General features: G+C 44.7%; 2 protein-coding genes across 2 annotated transcripts in view; both read right to left on the bottom strand.

The window, feature by feature from the left end:
- BCAT1 (branched chain amino acid transaminase 1) overlaps positions 1-3,589 on the bottom strand; it is a 51,471-nt gene extending 47,882 nt beyond the window's left edge. The window contains exon 1 of the mRNA XM_029286390.1: positions 3,518-3,589. Within this exon, the coding sequence (XP_029142223.1) occupies positions 3,518-3,589 (72 nt within the window). The remainder of the gene's footprint in view (positions 1-3,517) is intronic.
- An 11,524-nt stretch (positions 3,590-15,113) lies between these two features.
- Positions 15,114-19,765, bottom strand: part of GOLT1B (golgi transport 1B) — a 16,669-nt gene continuing 12,017 nt past the window's right edge. Inside the window, exons 4-5 of the mRNA XM_015827163.1 lie at positions 18,874-18,955; positions 15,114-15,809 (exon numbers count right to left, since the gene is read on the bottom strand). Coding sequence (XP_015682649.1) covers positions 15,771-15,809; positions 18,874-18,955 — 121 coding nt within the window. The 3' untranslated portion in view covers positions 15,114-15,770. The remainder of the gene's footprint in view (positions 15,810-18,873; positions 18,956-19,765) is intronic.

Raw genomic sequence — 19,765 nt, 5'->3', positions numbered from 1 at the left:
ATAAGGGAGATGAGGGGTCCTTCGTGCTCTCTGAGCTTGGTTGTTTTCTTGCAGATGTTTCATTACACAAACTAGGTAATATCATCAGTGCTAGCACGGATCACTAGCACTGATGATGTTACCTAGTCGGGTAATGAAACATCTGCAAGGAAACAGCTCAGCTCAGAAAGCATCAAGGACCCCTCATTTCAACTCTGAGCTACAAATATTTTCCTTTATTGGCAATAATGGACCATCCCAAAACTAGGAAAGCCTTGAAAAACCAGATTTGCAGCCTCTTCAAGTAAACCTCTATTTCCCTCCCCCTACCCCCCTTGGTTCTCTACACTTTTAAAAAGACCAGGTGGTTGGTGATGGAAAGCAAAAATGCATTTAACATGTTGTGGCCTACCACCCATACATCAATCAATATTAGCTTCTCATATCCCCACACCCACCCTTAAAAACATTCCGTTCCTATTGTCAAGCATGTCACAGAAAGCCTGTTCTATGCTTCATTCAAATTTGCTTCTGCGTGATGTTGGACCCATCCGCCCTGCTTCGCAAGGGACAATTTGTGCAGATGGTCGAAACCCAGCCCACGGTGGTTGTTCCAAAACAGCATTTCAACAAACGGTGCCTTAGCCCCACGACCAACACTAACACTGAGCTGATTCATAAAGTGCTTATGTAGCTCAACTGGCACCACGGTTTAGCTGTGTGGCGACAGGAAATTTGGGGAAAGTCCCTAAAGTACAACCCAGAAAGCAGCAAGCTTGGGGGAAATTCCAAAAAGCTAAAAAAAAAAAAGATGGGGTGTGTGTGTGTTACCCCAAACCAAGAAAAATGATCCCAAATGACCCAATAATAAATAAGGATCTGCAGTCATGGAATGCTGACTGATTGAGATATTCAGAAAAATGGGAAGCATACAGAACGTGCATCTACATCAATAAATATGCAGACTTGGCTCAGCCAATTCACTTAGGACCCACAGAGGAACACACAACCCTGGNTTCTTCTTCTTCTTCTTCTCCTGGACGGATCTCTGCACGGCTGCACCGCTGCAACTGGCAGAGGCAGCCCTCCTTCTCCCCCCACCCCGTCCCTCCGCTTCCTCGGCAGCCTTGGGGACCGGAGCAACAGCGGCCGTTGATGAGACACGTTGCAGCCGCGAGTGAGGCTTCCTCGCCGCGGACAGCAGCGACCCAGCTCGGATTTATTGCATCACCGGCAGGAAACGGCACCGCCTCCGAAGCTCCGCTAGGGGGAGCAAGACGCGGGACGGGGGAAAAAAAAAAACAAAAAACAACTTTCGGACGCTCTCATTGGTCCGCTGTTGCAAAGCGAATGGAAGGAAGGAGGCACGTTGACAAGAGATTTCACGTGGCTGCCAAAAGGATCGACCGTCTCCTTCGCTGGCGAGTCGACTCCAGCTGGCGAGGAAGAATAGGCTGTAATTTAACGCGAGTCACAAACCTGGCTTTATACACACAGTCTCTCTCTCTCTCAGACACACACACAGGGATATCAAGAATAGAATAGAATAGAATAGAATAGAATAGAATAGAATAGAATAGAATAGAATAGAATAGAATAGAATAGAATAATGAAAGAATAGAATAGAATAGAATAGAATAGAATAGAATAGAATAGAATAGAATGGAATGGAATGGAATGGAATGGAATGGAATGGAATAGAATAGAATAGAATAGAATGGAATAATGAAAGAATAGAATAGAATAAGAAACGGATAGGATAGGATAGGATGGGATAAGAAACAAAGAATAGAATAGAATAGAATAGAATAGAATAGAATAGAATAGAATAGAATAGAATAGAATAAGAAATGGAGAGGAGAGGAGAGGATGGGATAAGAAACAAAGAATAGAATAGAATAGAATAGAATAGAATAGAATAGAATAGAATAGAATAGAATAGAATAGAGCTGGAAGGGACCTTGGAGGTCTTCTAGTCCAGCCCCTTGCTTAAGCAGGAGAACCTATACCATCTCTAACAAGTGACTGTCCAGTCTCTTCTTAAAAACCTCCAATGTTGGAGCATTCACAACTTCTGGAGGCAGGTTGTTCCACTGATTAATTGTTCCAGTAGAAAAGAAAGAGGTGATGGTTGATTTGATGTAGTTATTAAATCAAGGATACCATCAATCTTGTTTCCCTCTCACATTGGATGTTCAGCTGCGGTTTGCCAAGCAGACCACATTCGCTGCATTCGTGCAATTTTGTGGTGGCCATCTTGGCACTTGCCCTGGTGGACCATGCCTTGGCACTTGCCCCGGTCCCATCCCCTTCTGCCAGAGACCCTCAGATCTGTCCCACTCCTGCCCAGGCCCCCACAGGCCCCCTTGACACGAATGATGTAGAACTGGCCACACCCAACCAGTAGGCCACACCCACTCCATCCACGCCCACCCAGTAGGCTGCACCCACTCTGGCCACACCCACCCAGCCCTCCCATGGCAACCGCAATGCTGATGCGGCCCTCAGTGAAATTGAGTTTGACACCCCTGAATTAGAGGGACCATGGGTGCATCGTTGGAAGACCTGAAGGACCAGAATGGGGGTCTATCCTCCTTGGAGAAAAGCTCTCATGAAGAATGAACACTGACTTGATGATGCATAATCATTTTTTTAAAAAAAAAAATCAATTTCCTAAAACGGGGGTCTTCAAACTTGGTCCTTTTATGACTTGTGGACTTCAACTCCCAGAATTCCTGGCATGCCTGGCTGAGGAATTCTGGGAATTGAAGTCCACAAGTCACAAAAGGGCCAAGTTTGAAGACTCTCTGTCCTAAAACTAAGTTGGTGCTCCATCTTCAGGTTGCATCAGAGATGGACTTAAATTCAAGACAAATTAAGGGGTTTGCATCCTCTTAAGGATTGTAGGCTGAGAAATATATCCAAGGCTCATCCATTATGAGGAACTCTGATTTTGCTAACTATGGACTTAATTACTGCTAGCTAAGTCTTTTCAAAACTGAAACATATTTCAGACAGTTCTCTAAGCACCAAATGATCGTGTTGTTGTGGTGGTTCAGTCATTAAGTTGCGTCCGACTTTTTTCCGACCACATGGATCCTAGCACACCAGGCCTCTCTGCCCTTCACTGTCTCCCGTCTCTTTGCCTCAGCCTGCCGCACAAGTGTCTCTTCGAATTGGAGAAGGCCATGCTGCGTCTTTAGCCTCCAGGCTGAACAACCCGAGGTCAAGGATTCCCAGCTGTTAATGTCCATTCCCAAGGCCTTTAGATCCCTCTTCCAGATATCCTTATATCGCAGCTCAGGTCTCCCACTGGGGCGGTTTCCCTGCACTAGTTCTCTGTACAGGAGATCTTTCGGAATCCGACCATCAGCCATTCTCACGACATGCCCAAGCCAGCGTAGACGTTGCTGTTTCAATAGTGTATATATGCTAGAAATTCCAGCACATTCCAGGACTGTGCTATTTGGGACTTTGTCATGATGTCGCGCCCTGCGAGGCCTACTCACTCGGGTGGCAGGAGGCGTCGCCTTTTTGCCGCTCCGCCGTCCAGCGAGGGCCCCGTAGCCGTGCCGTTGCTGCTGCCGCCGCCCTGCCGCTCCACCGCCATTGCCGTTGCTGCTTGCTGCTCCGTCACTGCCGACGTCATCCTGGAGCGCCTCGCTGGGCCGACAAACGTCCAGGGGCGCTTCACTGGTCCAGCAGCAGGGGGAAGAACGTTTGCCAAACGGACTTGAGACAGCCGCCAAGTTGACTGTAAACGGAGGCTGGCCTAACGGCGACCGGGGCCGGAGTGAGGGTTTGGTGGTGGCTGGCAGGGGAGAGGCTAGGGACTGGGCGGCAGGAGAGAAAGCTGAACACCTTTCATATGCGTTGTCTCCGACGTATTCTCGGCATCACCCAGGAACTTAAGGTGGCCTAAAGAGCATTTCCCAATCGTGGTAAAGAATGGTTGGGCCAGGAGGATTTGACTGGCCCCAAATCATCAGTGGGTTTCCATGGTTGATTGTGGGCCTTCAATTTGTTCCACACCATTCTATCACACTGTATTCAGATGAACTCGACCTACGGGATAAAAACATTTGAAATGAAATCGATGGAAGCATTTGCAATTCCAGAATCTCTCTTTTTGAATTGTGAGAGGTTGCAGTATTTGAAGTGGAACAAAAATTCCATTTTAGCTAAGTCATCAAGCCAAACCCAGCTTTTCTTTCTTCTTTCTTCTTCCATCAGTTTCTTTCGATGGCCGTCCTCTGGTCTTAGCAGAGCGGAAAGGAAGATGCAAATAAGTCTTTACAAGATCAGAAGGCAGAGAGTGAAGGTTACCATGGAAATGTTCAAATAATTAGTCAGCAGTAAATGATGATGCTCGGATCTGTTTGCCAACCAGTTCTGCGGGGCTACAAAAATACCATCTAGAAACTGAACTGGCTAGACTAGTTTTGGGGTGAGCTTAGTTCATAAGATTTCTCACCACAGAGCATCATTTCAGAGGGTGGGGATAAGAATCATTGGCTAGTTCCCTTCCAACAGCACAGCAACCGAGGGTAACAAAATATAGATCCTAGAAATGAAGAAATGTCTTCATTTGTTGATGCAGGAACCAGAACCAGATGTTTTCATCATGCTTTAAGAAATTGGTCATCGTGTTAAACTATTATATGGTTTATTGTTAGGGTTAAAACACTCTGTCTCAGCTTGTTTAGTATACTCTGTTGCCGAATACTGCGCACCTGTATGGGGAAGAGGTTGCCATACCAACAAGATTGATGTTCACCTTAATGACACAATGAGAATAATATTTGGAACCCTTCAATCCATACCACTCTCACAGCTCCATGTTCTAACACTGCCCCTCCTGATCTCAGGTGACGACAGACAGTCTGAGAGTGGTCTAAGATAAACATGCCATTGAGTCCTAGAGATCTTCCAATACATAAAATATTAGACTCTCTACCTCTCACCAGGCTTAAGTCTAGGAAACCAATTTGGGATGATAATAATATACCACAGTCTTACGATCTGGATGAAAAATGGCAATTAAGATGGGTGATTTTTAATAAACACAACCAAGCAGATCCAACAAAACTACTCCAAGGGGTGCAGTTGCCCGCCAAAATATGGAGCCACCTGAAAAAAAATTCAGGACAGACCATGCCAGAACTAAGGCAAAGTTCTTTAAGTGGGGAATGGCTGAGAGCCCACAGTGTGACTGTGGTCCACCAAAAAAACAACAACGATAACACATATAGTTCAAGAATGTCTCCCAGGAAATTTCAAGGCACCTGGGATGATGTCACCGCAGCCACAGCACAAGCAGTTAGATCAGGGGTGTCAAACTCAATTTCATTGAGGGCCGCATCAGTATTGCGGTTGCCCTCGGGGGGGGCGGGGTGTGTGGCCAGGGTGGGTGCAGCCTACTGGGTGGGCGTGGATGGAGTGGGTGTGGCCTACTGGGTGGGCGTGGTTTCAGCAAGCAGCGGGGCGCTCTCCTCACAGCGCCGAGAGGTTGAGCTGGGCAGTGCGAAGCTCGCCAACTTTGCACCTTGCTGCCTGCTGAAACTGGGCAGGCAGCATTGCACTTCTCATCAGATTCGTACCACCCAGTTCAGCTCTTGGCGCTGTGAGGAGAGCGCCCCGCTGCCTGCTGAAACCGGGCAGGCTGGGAGCTGGGCAGCCTCGCATTTCTTTTTGGATTTGCACCGCCCGGCTCAGCCTCTCGGCGCTGTGAGGAGAGCACCCCAGACGGACGGCTTTGGGGAGGGGGTCTCGGGTAGTTCGGCCTATACACTTCATCCGCTTCCGATAAACGACCGGTGAAGGTCCGCTACCACGCAGAGAAGTAAGGAGTGTTTCCCACTGTGGAGGGGTCGTACGTGGGTCCCCCACCCCGGTTGCGCCGTCCCCAACCAAGGAGTGACAAAGGTCTGTCGGAACACCTCGTAAGACTGAATGCATTTCAGCATAGATGGCCACCACAAAATTGTACATTGGCTCCCGGCCGGCCTGGGCCAGGGCCAAAGCAGCGGGGGCCGTTCCCTCACTGTTTCCAGGATGGCTTCGCGGGCCACATGAAACCACTTCGTGGGCCACATCCGGCCCCCCGGGCCTTGTGTTTGACATGTCTGAGTTAGATGGTTAGATAGCAATAGCACTTAAGACTTATATACCGCTGCACAGTGCTTTACAGCCCTCTCTAAGCGGTTTACAGAGTCAGCCTATTGCCCCCAACAATCTGGGTTCTCATTTTTACCGACCTCAGAAGGATGGAAAGCTGAGTTAACCTTGAGCCGGTGAGAATTGAACTGCCGAACTGCTGGCAGCCAGCAGTCAGCATAAGTAGCCTTCAATAGCAATAGCACTTAGACTTATATACCACTTCACAGTGCTTTACTGCTCTCTCTAAGCAGTTTACAAAGTCAGGATAACTGCGCCACCAGGAAATTGGCTGGGTTTGCATATTGTACTAATTGATAATTTAATCTTAGTTTACAGTAGTGACTAAAACACTATTTCTTAGTTGACACACTGAGCTAAACCATAAATCATGGTTCATATATTAAATATGCAACAACGCTGATATAATTAAAGATACATCCAAAGGCAGAAAGTCTTGAAATGTGAAGGATTTAAGAGAAAATGTTTGATTTGTGGAACATACGGGTTTACTAGGATTGCATTAACTTGTGACTTTTCATGTATTGGTTTCCTTTAGTAAGATAATAATAAGATGCCAAACCACATTTTTACATTTTTAAATCATTTTTGTTTCTGTGTTATTGTTGTACACTGCCCAGTGTAGCCCCACGCTGATGGGCAGCAAATAAATTTAACAAATAAATATATTTTGGCATTATGGCAAACCACAGTAACGAATATTTTTCTTCTGAACTCTTCCATCTTTCAATGAAACTAGGATCTTTTTGGAGTTTGAAATTACACTTGACACTTAGCTCTTAACCGTATTTCATGCAGTAAACACTTCACTGAGCAAGCTGCATCAACTCCAAAGTGGTTTCTTGAAATCTAATCACTTCTCCAAAAGTGCTACAAAACTTGCAGCATAGATTATTACTGGAGTGGGGGTGAGGGTGGAATGTAAGGAATAAATCAACCACTGAGATTTTTAATTGGAGGGGTATTTATCGCAGATAACCACCTGCCTCCAGAAGCGGTGAATGCTCCAACACTGGAAGTTTTTAAGAAGAGATTGGACAGCCGTTTGTCTGAAATGGTATAGGGCAGTGGTGGCGAACCTATGGCACGTGTGCCCGAGGCGGCACTCAGAGCCCTCTCTGTGGGCACGCATGCCATTGCCCCAGCCCCGCCTCCCCCGTGGCCCCTCCTCACCATCAGCCCCCACAGAGAATCACCCAAGCAGCGCAGCCAAGAACATGGCAGCCAGACAGCGGGGACACTGCACTTGCGCCCTGTCGCGCAGATGATGCTGCAGGACGTGGGTGGAGGGCGTGGCTGCCATGGCGCTGCTGGGCTGTTTGGCCGATCTGTGGCGGGCCGTGAAGGCAGTGGGTAGTCCTGTGGGCGGGCGGGGTGGGGGCAGAGCGGGGACGGGCTGCGGGTAGGGGCGAAGTGGGGGTGGGCGGGGGGACCGGTTTTTGGGCACTCGATCTCTAAAAGGTTCGCCATCACTGGTATAGGGTTTCCTGCCTGAGCAGGGGGTTGGACTAGATGACCTCCAAGGTCCCTTCCAACTTTATTATTATTATAACTCTTGCAGTCATTGCTTACATCCATTGTTCTCTACTTGTCTTTTGCTGCTCCAGACGGGCAATTCAAACAATCACTTCCTTCAGTGAGAAGGAAAGCAACTCAGCCTTCCAAGAATTCCAAAATGGGTCTAAACAGACATTTAATTCTACCTATACCCTCGTCTCCGATCCTTGTATTTGCTTTGTCCACATTTTCTTTTCTTTTAAGAAAACTGATTCAAGAGTTTCGTAAAGAAATCCTCCAGGATTGACTCAGAATGACACAGTGGGTCAGATCCTGTGCTAAGAAGGTTTATAGTTTTAAGAGTAGTAAGAGTGATGTAAGCAAACACACAAATTGTTCTCTCTCTGGGTTTTCAACCCACCTCCCTCTGCACACAACTTTGCCTGTGCAACAATCAAGAGGCAAAAGGAAAGAGGAGACAATTGGGAAGAGAAATGGTTGATGGACCAGACAAGAGATGCATTATCATCCTTCTAATCCCCAGGTTTAAAACAAAGCTGCCTATCCTGGACTCCTTTGAGCTGTAAGTAGCCTCATAAAACTTTGGACTCCTTCCAAAACTGCCACATTTTTAATGGGGAAGAAGAAAATTAAGTCATAAAGCAGTGAATAGTGTAATGAATTGATTTTGGTCCTCTGTGCTCATTTGGGGGCAATTATGACAACTGGAGATCTGACATCTTTATAAAGGAAGTAGTCCCTAACAGGCATTTAAGGACTTTTGAAGGAGATATTTTATAGCTTTTCATGACTCTGCCTGGATTCAGGAGTGAAGGTTGAATTTTTGACAATGGCCTAAGCGAGGGGTTTCCAAACTCGGTAACTTTTAAGACTGGTGGACTTTAATTCCCAGAATTCCCCAGCCAGCCATGCAGACTGAGGAATTCTGGGAGTTGAAGTCCACAAGTCTTAAAGTTACCAAGTTTGGAAACCCCCTAGTGTAAGCTAATCTTTGTAGTCTCGGAGATCCAAAGTGCTTAGGAATTAATTGTTCGGTATAATGGCGAGAGGTCTGAATGGTAGATAATTACTTTTCATCAGCAAAATGAATCATATAATTGTATGGCCCACTAGATAATAATAATAATAATAATAATAATAATAATAATAATAATAATAATAATAATAATAATAATAATAATAATAATAATAATGGTGGTGGTGGTGGTGGTGGTGGTGATGATGATGATGATGATGATGATGATGTTGGAAGGGACCTTGGAGGTCATCTAGTCCAACTCCTGCTCAGGCAGGAAACCCTATACCATTTCAGACAAATGGCTGTCCAGTCTCTTCTTAAAAACGTCCAGTGTTGGAGCACTCACCGCTTCTTGAGGCAGGTTGTTCCACTGGTTAATTGTTCTAACTGTCAGGAAGTTTCTCCTTAGTTCTAGGTTGCTTCTCTCCTTGATTAGTTTCCATCCGTTGCTTCTTGTCCTGCCTTCAGGCACCTTGGAGAATAGCTTGACTCCCTCTTCTTTGGGGCAGCCCCTGAGATATTGGAACACTATCATGTCCTCCCTCGTCCTTCTCTTCGTTAAACTAGACATACCCAATTCCAGCAACCGTTCCTCGTATGTTTTAGCCTCCAGTCCCCTAATCATCTTTGTTGCTCTTTTCTGTACTCTTTCTAGAGTCTCAATATGAGCGCCTATTCACTTACACTATCTTGGGAGTTTGCCTCCCTCCATTCATGATAAATTCTCTCTGGATCAAGATTTTTAACATCTGGCTGAGGAAAAGAGAACTTTGCAACTCCTTTAGCCAACATCACTACCTTCCCCCACAAAGGAACCAGGGACACAACTTTGTATTTTGTTAAGGCGTCAAGTAGATGGGCAGCCAACGTCAATAAAACTGACACTAATAGGCAAACTAAATGCTCCATCCTGCTCGTGTTAACTTGCTGGTCTTAGCAAGCCCTTTCTATGGTTCACACCAATGGACAAGAGATGCTCAGATTCTGATGAACAAGGATTCTAGATTAGGTTGACCCGGAATCTTAAAGTCACCCACTTGTGCTACCCCAAAATATGGTTTGATTTTAAGAAATTCTGTGCATTTTTGTTTTTGGCTTTACAATCAGTCCTGAATCCTGACACCCACAGGGCAAGTCCATGGAGGTTACTAGGCAATATTTTTGGAAGTGGTTTTTCTTTGTCTCTTTCCTAGGGCTCAGAGAGGGTGACTGGCCCAAGATCACCTATGCCTGAGGCAAAACTAGACCTCCAATTTCCTGGTTCTTGTCCATCACCTTCCTACCTCATTTCTGGATAAAGTGCCCTCCGTATCTAAACCTATATAAGCTTAGATCAGGGCTTTTCAACCAGTGGTACGGGTACCACCTGTGGTACATTGGCACCTGGCAGGTGGTACGCGACCATCCTAGAAAAGTGGTAGCGGGGGAAGGGAATGAGCTGAACCGGTGGCAGCACCGCACAAGCCTGAGCGAGAGATGGCTGGAGCTGCAGGGCTCAGCAGAAGCGCCAGGATCAGCGCCAGGCTCCAGCTGGAGCTCGGCGCTGGTCCTGGTGCTTCTGCTGAGCCCTGAAGAAGCACCAATCAGCTGGAAAGCAGCACTGATCCTGGTGCTTCTGCTGAGCCCGGAAGAAACGCTGATCAACTGGAATGTTGCAGCATCTCCAGGGTCTTGTGATTTACATTCAGATGCTTGGCAACTGATTCATATTTATGACGGTCACAGTGTCCCAGGGTCATGTGAAGTGACCAAAACCTGCTGCAACCACCCAGCAGACGAGGGAAGCAAAAACCACACACACACACACCCTGCTGCCAATCCTCAACAGAAATGCTCACAATGAAAACCTCGGACAGGAGGAAGAGCGCCGCTGGGTGGGCAGGCAGGTGTCTTGCTCGGCTGTGGCTTGGGGGGCACTTTTTTCAGTGCCATTGTAACTTCAAACAGTCACTAAGCGAACTGTTGTAAGTCGAGGACTACCTGTTCTTTATCATGTTTTTGACACCTTGCTAGGCGACTGGTGGTCCTCGGATGTTGCCATATCCTAAAAGCGGTACAATGGGTGAAAAGGTTGAAAAGCCCTGGCTTAGATCTCCTTTGCTAGTTACTGGGGGAAAGCACTGCATTTTAATAGTCAGGTATTTGGTAAATGAGACGATTGGCGATTAGTAGAAAAAGTACCCATTTATTCAAGGTATGACAAGTATATTTACAATATATTCTCCAGAACAAGATCCTTAGGTGAGTCTTCAAGCAATCAAAAATTACAATTAAATGGGCAGATCTTATCTGTTACAGAAGATATTATTTCTGCAAATGATTACAACATAACGAGGTTCGGTCCTAGGTGTGTTTTACCCTTGAAAATGAGCCTCAGTGTAGTGTAGCACAATGATTCCCAAGTATACAAACATAAGATAGCCTTAAGGTTAAAGGATCGTTCAAACATCTTCTATCGCAATATCAAATTCTGTAAAAACGAATGTTGTAGCGGCTAAGGGGTAGGATCTTAGAAATTGCAAGGATTATATTTTGCTCCCTGAACGTAAACATAATAGTGTTTTAACTGCACAACACAGCAAACTAGCTTAAATCAAGTCAAATTCTCTGGATCCTTCTTTTAGTGTAAAGAGCAGTGAAAGTGAAAATATACTATACCACTTACAACCTTCCATTGGTTCGTAAGCAACTCTACAGGGTTTTCTAGGATGGTCTGGCAAGACAACAAGAGCAGTAGTGGTACTTGATGCTTGCACTCTGCTGACTTAAAAACTGGCAGGGCTTCTGCTTTTGTTTTTTAAAAAAAGATGTTTTGAATTTTAATATGAATCTCAGGAAAGTGAAAGAATGCCTTCCAAACTGGACAGTGTAAGAAGCAAATTGTCTTCGCGTTATTTTCTAGAGCACGGTTCCCCAACCCTCGGGCCGTGGTTCCCGAGGATGCGGGAGAAATGAGAAAGCACGCACGGGCGAAGCTCCACTCGCACGAGCAGCCAGCAAACGCACGTATGCGCCCGAAGCTCCGCTCGTGCGAGCAGAGGGTGCTTGCACTCACAACTCCACTTGCACGAGCCGAGGGTGCTTGCACTCACAGCTCCATTCGCACAAGTGGAGGGTGCAAGTTGCTCACTCAAGTGGAGCTGTGTGCACGTCTGTGCACCTGCCACTCACGCACACCCACACCCCGGGCCACCAAGCTCCAAAGGTTGGGGACCGCTGCTCTAGAGCATGATGATACTACTATGTTTGCTATTTAACCAACGTCTCACCTATATTTAAATAAATTACACTTAGCCAGAATGGGTATGATTAATTGAACGGTAGCGTCTGACAATGTTTTGATGAGATTATGTCCAGAAATGACTGGAAGCAATGTCTTCTTCTGCTACCTTCACAACATGGAAAAGAATCAGAAACAGGAAAGAAATAGGAAGGTTTTTTTGTTCCTATTGCGTTAGGATCTTTCTTACTTGGTAGCGTGTTGGAGAATCAAAAACTCAAAACGGGGCTCATTGTAAAATGTAAAGGAGAGAATTTGGCAGCCTGATCCTTCTGGAAAGACTCCTGAAGTTGCAAAAACATCTGATGAAACCCAGTTTAATAGCTCTAAGAACATGTGCATTGCTCCAGATCTGAAGCATCTCTCCCAGCCCACAAACTACAACTGAAAGGGTTTACAGTGTGGAAGCGAGTTAAAAATTCTTTGCTACAGCCAAAATATAAAATGAGAACTAGCGCATACAGAGCAAAGATGTCCAAGGTTTATGTTTTGAGCATGACCTATTCAACTCAACAGGATACTTTTTAAAATAGTTAAGAGGCAGAGCCTGCAATTTAAAACAAGCTCCCATTTTACTAGTGTTGTAGGGATAATTAGATTAGTTACGTCTATTTTAAGACTGAAAACAACCAGCTGCCTAGAACAGGGTTCCCCAATCCCCGGCCCGCTACCAGGCCTCAAGTCCTTTGGAACTGGGCCATGGAAGTGGTGGGCAAGCGTGCACATGCGCATCCCCAGTTACATGAGCGGTGGGCCGGAATGCGCATGCGCAAGCGTGCACATGCGCATCCCCAGTTACATGAGCGGGTGCACATGCTCCTTTTGCGCAAGCGGCAGGTGCACTTGCCCGCCACTTGCACAAATGAAGCTGTATGTACGCATGCGCTTGTTGGCTGCTCTGATGGGATCATCCCCTCTGCCCCTCCCCCCAAACCGATCCGCAAAGCTGTAAAGGTTGGGTAACTCTGGTTTAGAGGAGAAAAAAACAACAACATCCTTTCCTAAGGGATACTTCTCCCAAGATGAAATCAAAGAAGTGGAACCGGAGCATGTCACTCGTTCCATCATATAATACTGCAACTCTGGAACGGGATGTTCGAAATGTTTTTGGAAGTGGTCCAACATCAAAGCAGGCCCATTTTGAATCGGACTACTCCAGAACACAAGGACCATTTGTTTCAAAATTGGAGTGTTCTATTTTGGCGTCAGAATGATCCGCAATGGGATATTTTTTTGGCTGACTCCTCTACAATGGGGAAGCTCATGGAGAAATGCCTCCTGAAGCGTCGACTCCAAAACGATTTTCACAGCTTTACCAAATTGATTTGTCTCATCAAAAAGTCCTTTTAAAGAAGAACACAGTGCATTTTCAAAGAACAAAATAGTTCCCCTCCTTGTGTATTAGTAATTAGCGTTTATTCACTCGTAGCTGATGGCATTTGTCTGGCTGTTTGAACCGTTCAGATCTAAACAAACCGACAGCTTTACATTAACCTGCTGCTTCAACAAAAGTAACATCAGGATAAATTTATGATCGAGGACCACAGCAAGAACTGGCAGAAAAGGAACAATGTGATTGTCCTACTGTGTAAGTCAGTGATGGCGAACCTTTTAGAGACCGAGTGCCCAAACTGCAACCCAAAACCCACTTATTTATCGCCGGGTGCCAGGTGGGCGTGGCCCACTGAGTGGGCGTGGCTGTGGTGGTCATGGCAGACTGGGTGGGTGTGACCAAGGTAGGCGTGGTCACCTCGATGTTGCTCGTGGGGAGGGACGCCTATGGGGGCCGGGCAGGGTTGGGGGAGATCCAGGGGGTCTCTGGCAGGTGGGGTGGTGGGTAGGAGGCTCGTCCTGCAGGGTGAGGCGAGGCAGGGCGGGGGTGCCATCGTCCCAGGGCAAAGCAAGGCAGGGGCTGGGGCGGCTGCTGCCTGACACCATCGGCCCCCGCACACAGAGGCCAGCGAGCACATGGGGGCCGACAGTGTCTGTCAGCAGCCACAGCCTGCCGGCCCCTCAACCGGTGCACTCTGGGGCTCCGCAGCCTGCCCCCAGCAGTTCAGAGAAGCGCCCATAGAGAGGGCTCTGAGTGCCGCCTCTGGCACGGGTGCCATAGGTTCGCCACCACTGGTGTAAGTCATTCACATTTTCTCTTTTGCCAGTTCAGTAGAACAGGGGTTCCCAACCCCCGGGCTGTGCCTTATTTGCAACCGGGCCGTGGGAGCAGCGAGCTGGCGCACACCCCCATGTGTGCAGCTCAACTGATGTGAGCAGCAGCCCAATGCGCAAAGGCATGTGCAGGCAGCTCAACTTGCAGTCAAGCCACATGTATATGCACGTGGGACCAATGCGTCACTCGTGTGAGTAGAGCTGCATGCGCGCCGGCCCACCGCTCACATGGCCTGGTTCCCCTCCAACCCAGCTGGGCCGCCATGCTGCAAAGGTTGGGGACCACTGCAGTAGAATGTCCATAAAGGTTCTGAATCTTGCCATTTGTGGCAATAGGAGCTGTTTCTAATCATCAAAGTATAACAAATTAAGGCGCCACTTGATCGAGGCTACCAATATGATTTCCCAAAATTTCCCAGCAAACTGACTGATTGATTTGATGGTTAGAAAAAGTTATTTACACAATAAGTTGTAACTATGCTCCTTCAGATTAAGAGTAGTGCTCAGTGCTTCAAATCTAGCTCCCGGGCCTCAGATATTACCAGTAAACAAATCATGATGCTTCATGTTTTAGAACTTTTATGTTGGCTAGAAATAACCAAATTAGAAACAAGATTCGGGATTGAAATGCTCTTGCACAAATTGGCACTCCCGTGTCATAAACTGTGTGAACATCATGAAGCAAAGCAACTCACTTCCGGCGCTACCTATTATGTGCACACAGTTTACCCAATGAGAAAAGGTTACTTCTTGCTTCCATCACTTACCAGACATTGGGATAAAGAGAACCAACAGAAAGGAGTGTAAAATTGGTTTTTCCGTTCCCTGCCGAATCAAACAGGAATGTTTTAAGACAGTTTTGTACAGTTCCGTACAAAAAAAAATGTAGGTTTTTTTTTTTTTTTGCATATTCCAAAGGTAAAGATATAGGTAATGAAAATTTACATTTGGCTTGAAACATTTTTTTCCTACAAAGATTTATTTCAGCGTCTATTTACAGAGAGATTTATACAGCTGAACCGTGTGATGAAGTCTTCTGCTACTGTTAAAAATGAGAATCCATTTGACACGCCGCGTGAATCAAGCGTTAACGATGCCGTCTTGCTTTCAAAAGGACAAACAGTCGGGAGAAGGAAAAAAAAAATTCTTCCAAAAAGGGAGAGGAAGTAGGAAATTTGGCAGGCAGGAAGAGAGGAGGGCCACACCTTATCAACTGACCCATGATCACTCCATTACGACTTCAGACATAAGGAGGTAAAAATGACAGGCACTGTTAGTTCCATGGGGAGTTTTTGCTGCATTTAGCTTGTACTCCAAAAATAGGAAGAAGTCTTGAAAAGTTTTAACATTTCCGCGACTTTTCCGCCAGTTGAGTTCACAGCATTCCTGGTATGTCAATGCCGAGTCTTAGGTTGCAATTTTGCTTCTGGTGTTTTGCTTTGTTTTTTTTTTTTTTAATATTCATATTAAATAGGTTTACTATGGTATAAATTGGAAACTTACTTCAAAGACCATTTCAAACGTCGCCTTTGTATACAACAAAATCGTTGTGCTGGACTGATTTTTGATCTTCATGAAGGTTTTATAAATAATATAAATTTAGGACCAGTTCTTCAGGATCTTTGTCAATCATTATACCATGTTGTTGCTTTCTCCAGCTTTATCTACAAGCTGTGGGCAAAGGAGACAGAAGAGAAGGTGGAATTGAGATAGGGAAAAGGAATTGTAATTTAATACATTCATTAAGAATGGAACACACTGATGCTACTTCAACACTTGCATTTTAAGTGAGTGACTGGGTGTAGTATAATCTTAATTCAAACAATACTAACCAAGGCCTTACGTAAGTTACACAAAGTAAGACCGTCCGCATTTAGGCATGGTATGTTTTTATGTTAAGACAGAGCAACATGAAGATGCAACAGAATGAAAAAAAATTAAATAAATCAGAAATAATGCAAGTATAAAAACTGTTAGCTCAATAACCCAAAGGGGGGGGGGGGAGAGAAAAGAATATTGTTTTGAAAAATAATCAGCCATTCATGCATTAATAGACTGAAGATGATATTTTCAACTAACCATTACTGGGAATTGTCTCCTGAACCTACGCAGGCTTTGAAGAAAACATCAACAATTAACTTTTCCAAACGGATTTAACTCCATAAAGTCCAGTTTATAAATGATATTGATACAGAAAAGCAATAAGCAAGATGTCAAGCCAAATTATGAACAGACTTATTTAAAGTAGATTTAATGTAAGAAGAAAACCCAACTACATTAACTAAGGTTTTTTTTTTTTTTAATCCATTAAACGCACTGATGCCTTGGAAACTAAAGGCATGATGTGGGGCTCAGTGATTCCTGTAGCAATAAACCAAGATGTGCCAATCTTTGGCATGGCACACTGTCAGGTCGAGAAAAGGGCAGCATGCTTCTTCTACCCTAAACGTTAATTGCAGCCACATTCTAAAAATATGATATAATCCTAGATACGTATGTATATATGTACCCTATTTAGAATTCTCTATTTATAAAGCACTTGAAGTGCCTTGAACAAATGCCAGCCACCACATGCTTAATATTAGACATGTTCAGAAATGCAAAATTAGAGAGAGAGAGAGAGAGAGAGAGAGAGAGAGAGAGAGAGAGAGAGAGAATCACAGCTGCAAAGAAATGTGTCAACATCCACAAGGATGGTGCCATGTTCTTTTATGAGCATTGACCCTTGTAAAGATGGACGTGGGCAACAGGCAGTCTTAGATATGCCTGGTGAGGCCTGCCAGATGCCTGTATTTCCCTTCTGGAAACTCCCCTTGCAATTGGATGTCACCTCTGCAATATACAATGTCAACTTGCTATTATTTGACAAGCTGAACGTATTTTAGCTGGGAAGATTGCCCATCCTCATTCTGTATCTCCAGAAACCATTATACCCAAGTTAGGGGGATGAGATGCTAGCAAAAGCAACAGGTGAGCTGAGCTGATAGTTGAGCTGTCTCCTTTTAATGAGCTTTGAACAATAAATCTGTTATATTTGCTTGGTTTAATTTACTGCTCCCGACAGTCTTGGTGCACAAAATAGGAAAAAAGGATGCTCAAAATAAAATGGCATGTGGATAAGTTCTTGATGCCTTTCCTGTTACTCGGATGTTTTCTCAGCTGCCTCAAACTTTTCTAGAGTGAAACCTTTTCTGAAAGCCTTCACACATGCATGCAGGGCAGTCTGAAGATTGTTCTCAAGCATTCTCTAAATGTTCCCCATTATTTGGGGCGGGGGTGGTGGTGGATAATGCACCTAACAAGACACCACAAGCCCATTTCAAGGAAAACGGACATTTAGCAGTCTTAAAAGAAAAAAATTATCTCTCGTTGTCTCCTTAACTGTCCTTCTCCTTCATAGAGGCCCCCATGGATTTAGAGAATGTTAGGCTGTCGCTTCAAACTGGAATTGGAAAACCATGACTGATGGTCCTCACTTAGTGACCAGTTGCAAAGATGGCATTAATAAGTGGTGGCCAAAAATTCAATTTCTGACCAACGCCCTCCAAAATCTGGTGCACTCAACAACCAAAGTCTTCAGTATGAAACTGATTAAGGTCTGATCAGTTTCAAGCTGCAGTGCAAATCAGGAGGAGGATTCTAATCAATTAATTAAGGTCACAGAGCTGAGTCTGACATTTTAGGGAAGGTTATGGAGAAAAGCAACTCAAGAAGAGACGATTTAAGCAATCTCTCCATTTTGCAAGGAGGCAAAAATAAAGTCAGGCACAAGACATTGTATGAGAGAACTTTATCTGAATGAGACAACAGCAACCAGTGATTTTTGTACCCTCTCTCTCTCTCTCTCTCTCTCTCTCTCTCTCTCTCTCTCTCTCTCTCTCTCTCTGTGTGTGTGTGTGTGTCACATGTTCACTTAGGGACCATTTTGTTCAACAAACAAATCACTGAAACAGAATGCAGTCACTAAATGAGGAGAGGGTGTAGTACGTATTTGTTAAGTTTGGGAAAAATATGATTTTTTTAAATATTAAGTTTCATAAATGATATAGTTCTTTGAAAAAGTATTTGCCCATTTTAGATTTTTATTTGTGTTATACTTCCTTTATATGTCAGGAAGACTTGACTTACATGAATCACTGACAACAATCAATGGGGGGGAAAAAGTAAAAATCCAGAAATGTTTAGAGGAGGTAAGTAGTTTTTCACAAACTTGTGATTTATACTGACAAAGTGACTTGAGTAAATCTGATGGGGGCTTTACGTGTGACATGACAATTTCTCCATATCAACAAGGGATTCATGAAACTAAAGGACCAGTCCATTTCTTTGGCAAACCAGCTTTTAACCTTAAACTCAATTTGCTGGGATAAGCTGCAAGATAACTAAAAACAACGACCTGTGAATGATTGTATGAAAACTGTCCTAATTCAAATTCAAATAGTAGAGAAAGAAATCCAGGGTAAAATGATATCTCTTTTGACCTGAAACATGGGGAGATGATGTCCAAAAAAATCTGGAGACTAAAGATAAGGACAGGGAAGACTGGCCTAGACTGACATAGAGTTAATTTTGAATCCTGTTATCCTTGTTACCTGAAGGCAAATATAAGCATTTGGTGATCCAAATGTTGAATGCACATCTCTGTACAGGCTGGTCCAGGTTCTTTAAATGGAATCCAAGAAACAGAAGGAAAACAGAACTTGCTGTGTATTGTGTGAAATTATTTAATACTTACTGAGCTTATACCAGGTAAATTCAACAGATACCCCAGTACTGGCACTCTTCTAATAAAGCCGATCACCACAGGGAAAAAGCCCCTTTGAAAAAAAAATACATCACCGATTAGAAGAATTTTCCAAATAGGCGCCCTTTACACATTTCTAAGAGTCAAGAAAACAATTCCTTATTTTTTATATGAAGACATATATAATTCCTCATATCACATACATTCTCCTCTTTCAGAATGAAGACTGTACCCATCTCCAAGCCTTTACATATTCCAGGTAGTTAGTGATACAGTGACCGTTCAAATTTGCAATGGCAATAGAGATGTCCAGTTGTGGACATCACAGCGTCCCTGTGATCACATGACCGCAATCTGGATGCTTGGCAACCGGTGCACACTTACAATGGTCCTCCTGTGGTCATGTGATCACCATTTGCGACTTTCACAGCTGGCTTCCAACAAGCAAAGTCAATAGGGAAGCTGGCAGGAAGTCACAAGTTATGGTCATGTGACATCATCCTATGATGAGTCACTCATTGATTGCAACAGGAACTGATGTCATAAGTTGGTGCCATCACACGATGTCACGGTGCAGTGCTTAGCAACAAAGTTGCTGGCTCTTGACGGTGGTCAGACAGTGAGGACTACCTGTACAGACTTACATGCTTCCTCACTAGTTTTCTTGCTTCTCACGGGGGTGATAGAAACATTTAAACAAATATGGGCAGGACCACTTACATGAGCTGCAACTATCTGCTAAGAAGCCACTATCGACTACAGCTTTGGGGAGGAGACTTCTTAAATAATGTATTGTGTGAACACTGTTATTCTGAAAATCCACACACAATTTTTATAGATACAAATTTAAGGACATGTAAAACGGGCTGGTTAAGTACTAAGA

Source organism: Protobothrops mucrosquamatus, unplaced genomic scaffold, assembly GCF_001527695.2.
Source record: "Protobothrops mucrosquamatus isolate PMUCROS unplaced genomic scaffold, P.Mucros_1.0 scaffold3535, whole genome shotgun sequence".
Taxonomy (NCBI): domain Eukaryota; kingdom Metazoa; phylum Chordata; class Lepidosauria; order Squamata; family Viperidae; genus Protobothrops; species Protobothrops mucrosquamatus.
Note: the sequence above shows the minus strand (reverse complement) of the source record. Positions and strands in the feature narration are given on the sequence as shown.